The following is a 12,018-nucleotide window of genomic DNA, read 5'->3' on the forward strand; positions in this document are numbered from 1 at the left end:
ATAATGTAATATATGATATAACATTGCTTACATGTTCATTCCAGGCATTCCAGGGCCACCTAAAGCATTCAGTGGGGGTCTCATTGCACCTCCATAGTTCTGTAATGATAACCAAGGGTCAGACTACCACAAAACAAAAAAACAAAACCAAAGAGGAGGGGGGAAAGAAAGGAGAGCACGTTAATGATTTCCCTACATAACTCCAATTGGATAAGGCCTGTGTAATTCATTCTCTGAGGGGTCCACTCTTGTATTTTTGCTTCTATTTTAGCAATTACTTTGGTCTATGTCTTTTTAAAACCATGTAAATATGTATGATCACTGGAGCATGTTAAATGATTAAGGTACGGCTGCAATTATATTTCAATATATTTTATTAATATCCTAAGATATGTACAATAGTAAACATTTTCAAATGAAACATATCATAAATCCAAAATTCAATTTTGAAAGAAAAGAGTGATTCAATGTTTGAAATTGTCAGACCCAGAACAATGACATAAAGTCTGAAAACAAAACAAAACAGGCGAACCCAACACAAGAAAGTTAAATGCAAACTTCTGTTCACAAAATAACATGTCCAACACAGAAATGCATGAATATACAAATACACAAAAATGTATAAAAACTAATGTATATTCAAAATACGTATGCATGAATTATATGACTCAATCAGTTTCTGTTAATATCTATCATGTGCATTCAAAGGATAAAAACATTTTAATGTTTTAACATGTACATGTTATTAGATTAGTTTAGTTGCCATAGGGACAAAAAGGCTAATTTTATCATTATTATCTTAATGTATTTTGACATTATCAACAACTTTCACACTTGGCTTTCTGATACCAATGTTCCTCCAACTCTTCTGGGTACTCTTTTTCAATTTCCTTTGCTAGCTCTTTTTATTTTGCTAACCCTTTAAATGTTGCTTTTCTCCAAGTTCTAGCTATAGCACTCTTTTCAATAAAACACATTTATGAGTAATCTTATCTGCCACCATTTGTTCAACAACTACTTATATGTTAGGAATCTCAAATCTTTATATCTGATCATGATGTCTTTCCTAAGCTCCCAGATAACTCATACGTTGAACTTCATAGGATTTGTTTCCATCTGGATACCATCTTACTCACAACATATCTAAAAGTAAACTCAATATTATCTTCTCATGACTGAGTTCTTTGTACTGCTTTCCTCACTCACTTCTGTGCTATCACCTTCCACACAATAGCCCAAGTTAAGAATTTCCAGGAGCTCCCTGATGTTTCTTCCTTTTCTTTCAAATTCCCATATACAGTCAGTTACCAAAGTCCATTGATTCTATGAAATAGCTCTTGAAATAGTTTTCTCCTCTTATTACTAATCTTTTTCACTTACTGAGACTACTGCACTGTCTTGATTGTTTCTCTGATTTAGTCTCTCCTGCTCCCAATCTATTCTCCAAACTGCCTCAAGAGCTATCCTTCTAAAACTCAGTTCTACTCATGTCACTTAGAAGCTATGATGAACCACATTACCTGTCAAATAAGTTTTAACTTCTCAGCGTGGCTCTATGAGGTTATTCAAGGCTCAGCCCCAGCCTGTCTTTCCTGTCCTCATTTTCTATAATTTTCATCTTTATTCCCTACCCTCAACCATACCCTCCAACCTACTGGATTTAAGTTCAGAAATACATAATAGACTTTTATACTCATGTTAACTCATCTTCCCTGGCCTTTAAGTAGTAGGTGCTCAGATGACAAGGAAATAAATCAAAGAGAGCAGGTCTACTGACTCCGGAGTGTAAGCTACAGTTGATAAATGACATTACCTAGTTACATGCTATTCTCATTGTTTATTTACTTTTACTTTAAGGAAATCTTATTTAAATATCCAAATTTGTGAGCTGTGGGACAATAGAATGATTTCTGTTCACACTTGAGACATTGGTTAAAAGGATTCCTATTTCCCCTAACCTCTGGATCAGGCATCGTGGTGGCAGCAGCAGTACTAGCAAGGGGTCTCTGAGATAAAGGTTAGTCATTGGAAACAAAATCTGAATGGTAAAATATAATAGAAATGTTTCACAAGAAAAGTCTTCCCTCCTTTTTGGTCTTACAAGATCTCTGTTTTATTTCCCCTCATTTTTGATCTTAGAAGATCTCTGTTTTATTTTATCAAGGAAAACATTAATTTTCCTTATAGCTTTGGACATAGGTAGACAATGGTTTGAGTCTCTGTTGCCACTGCCCCACTGCCTCTGCATCTCTCTGTGTGTGATCTTGGGCAAATGATTCTCCCAATGATTTCCTAATCTTAATTTCCTTATTTGTAAAGTGATAATATTATCTCCCTTCTAGGCTTGTTGGTGAATAAAATGAAATACAAAGCACTTATCATAGTACTTAGTGAATTAAAAGCATGATATTTGGTGCTCAAAAACTGTAACTGCTAACTCTTTTTTTTTTTCTTTTACCATTGTTAATAAGAAACCAACTTAAATGAGTCCTCTTTTCACTAGCTTCCAAAGCCCCCAACGCTAACAGAATTACTTGCCTCTTTATGTAATGGCTCCACAAAAAGTATGTAAATTATTATCTAAACTTTCCCCATTATATAACAGTTTTTCTTTGTGTATCTATACTTCCTGCTAAATAATAAGTACCTTAAAGGCAGCATATCTATGTTACTCATCTTTGTATACCCAGTGTTCATGTATGGTGCCTGGCACACAGTAGGCCTTCCATGAATGATGAGCTAGTTCAACTGAATTGTCCTAGGAAATGAGTATGAAATTTTTCAATATATGCTTGATAGATTTGCAAAATATTTTCATTTAGTGAATAATCTAAAGCAAAAAGAAAGAATAACAACTTGCTTTCCAAGTGCTATCAACAAAGGCAGAATGGGAAGACCTAATTTAGAATCACTGAATTTTAAAGCTGATGGCAACTATACAATTCCATCTGGTCTAATCTCTTTCCCACTGCAACGTTTCTGACAAAATGGCTGTTCAGACTCTGCTTGGAAAGTTTATAAAGTCTTTCCATGGTTGGGCAATTTAATTTCTAGAAAGTTCTTCCCTGTTCTGAGCTAAATTCTACTGCCCATCATAGATCTGAAAATATAGAATCAGTTTACTTTTTCCTTACTTGAGAGCCTATCATACATATATTGCCACCTCACCATTTTTCCACTCCAAGTATCTTATTTGGAAATCATATGTTCCTATTCGTATACAACTTCTTTATCCTTCAGATTTCCAGAGAAACTAAAACTAGTTGGGGAGTTTTGGTTAATCACATGGCACTTACTGCCCTTAAAAACACAGGTTAGCTAAGTACATCTTATTACAAAACCAAGTAGAAAACTGGTTTCATATATGATATTAGAAAAGATATTCTTCTTGATTAAATAGGTAGTTTTGTTTTTTTATTGAAAAGGTTCTAATATACTTTCACTTTAAAAATAATGTACCACCACTGTATTTAGATTTAAAATAGATTAAAGGGTAGGGAAAAATATGCCTAGATTTGGGGCAAACCTTTATTTCTTCATACATGCATTAAGTATTAATCACATGTTAACTATATTCTATGGGTACACTTTGCTCAAATCAACATAATCTAAGAATAATTAGATTTACATATTTCTTTGTTTTAGGAATTCAGTTGTTCTAATAGATAACTACTGTCCCCCTGTACCACACTGATCTTAAGCTCAAAAAGTTACGGAAGTAACATCTATGTTAAAAAAGAAATGTGTATTTTGTTTGTGCATAAATCTAGAGACAATATTTCAGACTTTTTCTACAATATGGCTAAAAATAAGGCAGATATCTTCTGCTCTTGGACAGCATCTGTATGATTAAATGTCTGTTATGAGAGTTGTTTTTCCATTATCTCTCAAGAAACACAGCTAACCATTATTACAAATTTCACAGTTTATAATGTATATGTTTATATGTTTTATATACCAGGTCATAAGATTCCCCTGATTCCAAATTATTTTACCTGACTTTTTTTATTGTACTATCATATAAATATGAATCCTGCTTTCATTTAAACATACAATATGTATGCATAAATAATTCCCTTTAATCCTTATACTTTTTATATTGTGATTTTAAAAAGTTACTGTAGGCATTTCTTATTTCTGAGGTAAATTCATACCAGAACACTTAATTTCCATCATATTATATAGAAATAGTAAGAACACTGCCAATCCAAATGAAATAAACCATTCTCTCTGGTTTTAAAAATCTAAAGAATTGACACATATAATAAACTTAGCTATTAAAACGCATCAATAAGAGCTTACCAGAAATAGAAACTGTCTTATTTTCTGTTGTAATTTACTGTGCTGTAAATACTGTAAAACTGATTCTTAAATCAGACTCTAGTTTTTGAAGTATTAATATCTAATACTAATAATAGAGATGATAAACATTTAAAGAGCAGCTAGCTGAAAAATAAGTGAATAAAGAATAATAACTAAATTACAGGCACAAAGTTTTTGTGTATATTTAAAATGTATTTATTAAAAAAATCTTTTGGAAAAAAAATCCTTTAACAGCCAGATTGGTTGGCTTAGTTTATTAAAGACTAAAAATATACTTAGCCAATAAAATACCTATGGAACTTATACAGTCTTATTATTAATAGCTTAATGATGATTGGTTAACATGTATCATCATTCCTAATATGAATAGAAACAGGTAAGAATAATTCAAATATCTAAATGAGAGTTTTATTAGCTCTTAAGAAAATCCATTGAAAATAACTGAGCCTAAATAAAAGAAACTGGTTTCTTTTGGCTTTGAGGCTGCCACATATATTTATGTGACACCATTTGTTCCTCTTTCCTTGGAACTGTATTTATATGGGTTTTTTTTTTTTCCTATAATATGGCATCTCCAAAAAGTCTGGCTAAATGAACCCCTTGTTTCAATATAGTCAATATACATAGTTATATGTTGGTTAGAAACAATGCATATATACAATACAAACATACAATACAACATATATTATTGTATGTAGGTCTAAGTCATATTATCTGGGTGTTGAGTTCTCAATTTTTTTTACTCTGTTGGGAGCACAACAAAACATCAATTTAACTTTTAAAAAGTAGATAAACAAAACAAGCTCCTAAAGTACTGCTCATAATGCTGTTTCTTGGAAAGGAAAAATGAATAAGTTTATTCTTTTAACCAGCTTTATGACATGTTAATCTCTGACCCACAAGGTATAAATTTAAAATTCTGGATTTTAAATTAGTTTCTTTGAAAAATGACATTGTAAAATTAATTTCTACCCCAAGCAGTTTTCCCAAGAGAGACAAAAGGATGTTTTAGCTAAAATGCATGATATCCTGGAACAGCACTCTTAAAATGTCACCAACAGCTAGGAGAGGTTCAACCTCAGTGTATACTTCTGGAAAATTTTATAGAGAAGGTCAGCTAACATCTGATGTATCCTGATAGTATTATGCTTCTTAAATAAGACCCATTTTAATATTTATTTCTAAATGGTTTTCTACTGTTTTCCCATTCTATAATGAAATATGATTGCAAAGAATAAATTGTCAATGACAGTCTTTAAGATTTATGGAAATATATTTTATACTTACTCTTTAATATTTTCAATCAACTGGGTTTTATTTATTTATTTATTTATTTATTTATTATTTTTTTGAGACGGAGTTTTTGCTATTGTTCCGCAGGCTGGAGTGCAATGGTGCGATCTTGTCTCACTGCAACCTCCGCCTCCCAGGTTTAAGCGATTCTTCTGCCTCATCCTCTCGAGTAGCTGGGATTACAGGCATCTGCCACCTCGCCTGGCTTACTTTTTGTATTTTTAGTAGAGACGGGGTTTCACCAGGTTGGCCGGGCTGGTCTCAAACTCCTGACCTCAAGTGATCCACCTGCCTTGGCCTCCAAAAGTGCTGGGATTATAGGCGTGAGCCACTGCGCCCAGCCAACTGGGTTTTATTTAACTTAACCATCTCCTCAGCATAACTAAGAAAAGGTTAAGTTACCTTTTGAATAGTAATTATAATGTATTTCCATACAGTGTATTTTCTCAAATAAAGGCTTAAATGACAGCACACTGTTAAAGTATGGTTTGTTGTTATATCGATTTGGCATGTCACAAATGTTATATCCTCATGAGTCTAACAACTACGTTATATGAAGTCTGTAATGCATATTCTCATAGCCAGCAAATAACATAGTTTGTTTACATATATGAAGGAGGCAAAAAGCTCAGCATCTAGGTTTCTGCACTGATTTTTTTCAGTGTTCAGTTTCATTATTTATTTATTTATTTTACTTTAAGTTTCGGGATACAAGTGCAGAATGTGTAGATTTGTTACATAGGTATAGGTACGCCATGGTAGTTTGCTGCACCTATTAACCTGTCATCTAGGTTTTAAGCTCTGCACGCATCAGCGATGTGTCCCAATGCACTCCCTTCCTTGCCCTCCACCCTCCCGACTGGCCCTGGTGTGTGTTGTTCCCCTCCCCGTGTTCATGAGTTCTTGTTGGAAGAACATGTGGTGTTTGCTTTTCTGTTTCTGTGTTAGTTTGCTGAGGATGATGGCTTCCAGCTTCATCCATGTCCCTGCAAAGGACATAATCGCATTCCTTTTTATGGCTGCATAGTATTCCATGGTATATATGTACCACATTTTCTTTATCCAGTCTATCATTGATGGGCATTTGGGTTGGTTCCATATCTTTGCTATTGTAAATATGCACTGATTATTTACCTGTGGTCCTAAGGGCACCATTCCTCTTGGAGGAGTCATTCTCTGCATTGGCCCACCCATATTTGGATGTCCTAAAAAAAGTATGAAGACATTAGCAAAGTAATGAGCATGAGTACTAAACCAGAGGCTAGCAGCTTCCTCCCTCCTGGGTGTTACTGTGTCATTTACCAAGAGTCTGAGTACTGACACCATCTTACCTTGGCTTCCAGACCACTTTTCCACCTCTTACCACTACCTACCCACACTCTCTATTAATGTCTTGACTGAAATTTTCTCCCTATTCTGTGGTGAATTAATTCTCTAACACCATTTGCTCCTCTTTCCATGGAACAGTACAATAGAGCATTACATATCTGTGGTTCCTAAGTATCTCTGGAGGGATTTGGTTATTGAGATTGTTAAACTAATCAGGCCCTTTGCTGCTTAGCACCTTCTTTCCTTCTGCTCATCTTTCAGATGGGCTAAGGCCTGTATCTGAAAAAGGCAAAAGAAATAATAAGTGATATTATCACTTAGCTTCCTACTTGTTAGATGTTATATAAAAGGTTTTAGAATTTTTAATTAAAATACGGATTTTTGGACCTTCATGTATTCTGTTTCTTATGTTATCACTACCCTCACTATCATGCATAATTAAGTGAGCTGGAAATATAAATCGTTTGGCCATGTTACCTAGAAAAATGCAACTGCTATAACTATAGGAGATTTACTTATACAATTTTCCTTAAGAGAGAAAAGATTTCCTCTATGGTTCTGCACATCAATTTCTCTTTTACTTTAGAGTAGTCACCTTGTTGTCGAGTTGGATCCATTCCACTGGGGAGTAATGGCTGACTTCCTGGGACACCTCCAAGTGCCTAGCAATTTATTAAGAAAAATAAAGAGCAATATTGTAAATATTTATAAAATAAGTTTTTTAACAATTTCCTTTTAAATGCTTGTATGATAATTACAAGAATGCATTTGAGTATTTCTCAAGATTTCTTATATTTCACATTCATTTATAAGTTTTGCAGGTTTGTATACCTTAAATAAGTTCTTAGTTCTAAAAAGATTCTACTTTGCCCAATTTTGTGACAAATAAAATAAGTATTTTAAGGGAGCAAAGATCTACGCAAAAACTGTCCTATTTCTTCCTGAGAAGTATTATGCCTTTTCCAAAAATTAATTTACTAAGAATACTGAAATAACTAATTTTGCTTTTTACATGTAAATTCCCTATTTCTACAGAATATCTTACTCATTTGAGATTACATAGCAGCAGGATGAAAATGCAAAGGGACCACTGAAAATTGTTTTGTAGTCACAGTTTCCCTAAGAAATTCTTTAGTGAAATAACACTTAAAATAAAAATAAATTAAGCAATTTGGGTGTACGGAAAAAGGAAAGTAGAACTGACCATGGTAGATATGAACATAACAGGGTTTGTTTCCTGGGATATATACTGAACCATAAGTTTCTAACAGTTGTCTCAGCAGTACTTAAAGCTGGATTAAGGTATAAATGATTTAAACCTACTGATCTTAAGTATATAAGCATACACATATATGTAAAATCCTGACAACTGGTGAGAATTTCCATAAAAATTCACTAATTTAACTTAAAGCATGAAAGTTATATCTAATTAGTTAACATATTCAACTATTTCAAAAGAAATTTAACATTAAATAATTTACATGGTCAGATCAGAACTGTTTCCTAAATTGTTATCACTTGGCATGAAGTAGATAGCTTCCATTTCCCAAGTCATTTTTGTAGTTTTTCAAAATTTTTGCTTATAAGCACACCAAATACATATTTCTTGAGATCCTACTACATTATCTGTTCCCAGGTTACCTCTCCAGCCTAATTTCTTGCCACTGCCATGCTCATGTTCTAACTTCCAGCCATACCAAACTTCTTTCAGTTTTTTTTTCCTATTCATGCATTCAATCAACAATGTTTAAATGCCAACCACTAAAAACAAGACAAAATAAAAACTAAACTGAAAAAAAATCTCTCCTCTCAGGAAGCTTACAGACCCTTAAGTAGTTATTGCTGACATTGTTTAGATCTCAGTTTAGGGATCACTTCCTAACAAAATTATTCCCTGTAGCCTCAATCTAGGATAAGCCCTCCTTCCATTTGTGTGTGTGTATATACACATATACAAGTTATATTGAACAAATAAATATGCTGATTGAATAATTGTGTGTGTATACACATACATACAAAGGAATTATCCCAGATTGTGTGTGTATATATATGTGTGTATACATATTTGTGTGTGTGCATGCATGTATAATTTCACATGTATAATTTCAAACTTCCAGAAACTGCACAAAGAATTTACAAATACCTTGACTCAGATTGCCAACTGTTAACATTTTTTACTGAATTCGCCTTATCAGCCTGTCTCCTTTTCTTTCTCTCTATAAATATATATCTATTATCATAAATCTTTTTCAGAACTACTTAATAGCAAGCTAAGACATGATACCTCATTACCCCTAAATACTGCAAAGTATAATTCCCCCAACAAGAATATTTCCTCCATAACCACCATACAGCCTTTCAAGTCAGGAAATCAACATTGACAGCAACACTACCATCCAAGTCCAAGATCTCAATTAATTTTGCCATTTGTCTCAATAATGTTTCTTTTTCCTTTCTGGTACCAGAACATCATGGAAGACATGTTACATTTAGTTGTTCTGTCTCTTCATGTTCTTCTAAGCAGGAATAATTCCTATTGTTCCTAGCTATGTCTATTCTATCCCTACCTATCATGTCCTCAACAATTTTAAAGAGAACAGGTCTTAAATTCTACAGCATGGTGTCTGATGTTTCTTTATGATCTAGACTCAAGTTATATTTTCTTAGCAGGAATACCAGAGAAATGACGCTATGCCTTTCTCAGTGTATCACATTAGAGGGCAAATTATGTTGATCTATCCCACTACTGGTGATGGTTACCTTTATCATCTGAATGTGCTGGTGTCTGCAGGTTTCCACACAGTAATTGATTACTTTTAGTATAAGAGCTATTCTGAGATTGTCAATATTCCATTCCTCATCAATCCTTTATCAACCCATCAGCTGTAGCCTCCACTAACAACTAACCACTATGATAACTGTCAAATAGAGACATTCCATGTCCATCATTCTTTTTATATTTATTAGTTGGTATTTCACTATAAGGAAAAGCTTTTCTTATTTATTCACTTATTTACTCAGTCACAGATTTCTATGTTGTTCAATGGGTTGTAATCTATTACTATCATCATTTATTTCAATAGTCAAATTTTCTCAGATTTGGCTAGTAAGAAGCCTTCAGGTGTGTGTGTGTGTGTGTGTGTGTGTGTGTTGTGTGTGTGTGTTATAACATACCCACATCCATTTTTGAGCATTTCCTTAATTTATGGCGTAAGATGTTCCAGGCTCACCTCATACTTCTTCTGACCTAGCCTTGGAATCAGCTCTTTCCCCAAAGGGCCCTAATTCCTTTTAGTGGAGAACAGCATTTAGGCATAAAGATCTTGCTTCTCAGGGTGTTCTTGTTACTTGGGTGCATCATTTTTAGGCTCTCTCAGTGAACACCAAGCTTGAAAATCTATGCAGGTGTATATGTACATGCATATATGCACATGCATGCATCTGTGACTAATTCTATGTCTGTTTGTGTGTGTATAGCATATACACCTACCATAAATGCATACTCTCCAACATCAATTCAACAACTCCAATTCCAATCTGATACTTCAGGATTATTTTTAGCCTTCTTCCTTTCTAGGTTTGTAAATATTTTCTTCTTCAACAGTGGGAAACCTGGCCTATGTTAGTTATTTATTATTCCTCAATACAATTACTTATTTATTCAATCAGTGTATTTATTTGTTCAACATAACCAGTCTCCCAACCACACTGGCCACTTCATCTTGCCATCTCTGCATGGCTACCCCCTCCCCACCCCCCACACCCGCCATGTCCTGGCAATGCAGAGAAGGTAAGGGCTTTTCATGTGTTTTTATAGGATCATATACCTCACTTTCAGAGAACTTAAATACTACCATGACTTGTTTTCTTATCTGTATCTCCAGACTGTAAACTCTGCAAAAGTAGGGATCCTATCTGTGCCTACTGTCACAGAATAATAAATGTGTATTGAGGGAATAAAAGGAATAGGGTTTAGACTGACAATTTTAGGAATCATTAGTGATAAAGTCATAAGAATGAAACAGAGTTCAAAGAATGAGAAGTATGAAGATAAAAGATTTAATTCTTTAAAAATACCAAGAAGTAAAAAAAGAAACTGAAACTGAATAGGCATGAAATCAGGAAGGAGACTAAGACCAACATTTCAGAATGCCCAAGGAGAGTTTCAAGAAGGAAAAAGTAGGCAACACTGTCAAAAGTTATAAATAAATGATGTAGGAGGAGGACTAAAAATGTATGACTAATTGATATTATATTCAATTGTGAACTTAAAGTTCTTACTTTCTAAAAAAATTAACTTTTTTTTATTTTTTAGAGAAAAGGTCTCCCTCAGCTGCCCAGGCTGCAGTGCAGTGGTGTGATCATAGATCACTGCAGCCACAAATTCCTGGTCTCAAGCTATCCTCTGCTGCAGCCTCCCGAGCAGCTGGGGCTACAGATGCATGCCCCCACACTTGCCTAATTTTTTATTTTAATTTATTTTTTTCTGAGACAGAGTCTTACTCTGTCACCCAGGCTGGAGTGCAGTGGTGCAATCTCGGCTCACTGCAACTTCCACCTGCCAGATTCAAGAGATTCTCCTGCCTCAGCCTCCCAAGTAGCTGGGATTATGGGCGCCCACCACCGTGCCCAGCTAATTTTTGTATTTTTAGTAGTCGGGGTTTCACCATGTTGGCCAGGCTGGTCTTGAACTCCTGACCTCATGATCAGCCCATCTCAGCCTCCCAAAGTGTTGGGATTTACAGGTGTGAGCCACCGCACCCGGCCTATTTTTATTTTTTTATACAGATGGGGTCTCACTATGTTGCTCAGGCAGGTCTTGAACTCCTAGCCTCAAGTGATCCTCCTGCCTTGGCCTCCCAAAGTGCTGGGATTATAGGTGTAAACCACCATGCCTGGCCAGATTCTTGCTTTTTTTAAGTCTCCAAATGGTTAGAGTTATACACTCTGAACTTTGACACTTAACTTCTGTCTCATTATAGACAATAATGTTTTATCACTGGTGGCAACCATTTTCTTCAAAACTTTACTGTTTCTAGTATATCTTGGAATATCAGAACAACTGACAAGCCT

At 34.5% G+C, this 12,018-nt stretch overlaps 1 protein-coding gene across 25 annotated transcripts in view; it reads right to left on the reverse strand.

Annotated features, from left to right (window-relative positions):
* Positions 1-12,018, reverse strand: part of SSBP2 (single stranded DNA binding protein 2) — a 334,708-nt gene that overhangs the window by 45,898 nt on the left and 276,792 nt on the right. For 14 of the 25 annotated variants that reach the window (XM_054555690.2, XM_054555693.2, XM_003776621.5 and 11 more), the window contains 3 exons: positions 7,541-7,607; positions 6,751-6,821; positions 32-123 (listed from right to left, as the gene is read on the reverse strand). In XM_054555690.2, the coding sequence (XP_054411665.1) occupies positions 32-123; positions 6,751-6,821; positions 7,541-7,607 (230 nt within the window). The remainder of the gene's footprint in view (positions 1-31; positions 124-6,750; positions 6,822-7,540; positions 7,608-12,018) is intronic. The other 11 variants (XM_063724171.1, XM_063724172.1, XM_002815708.6 and 8 more) reach the window with 1 other exon arrangement.

Source organism: Pongo abelii, chromosome 4, assembly GCF_028885655.2.
Source record: "Pongo abelii isolate AG06213 chromosome 4, NHGRI_mPonAbe1-v2.0_pri, whole genome shotgun sequence".
In the NCBI taxonomy this organism is placed as follows: domain Eukaryota; kingdom Metazoa; phylum Chordata; class Mammalia; order Primates; family Hominidae; genus Pongo; species Pongo abelii.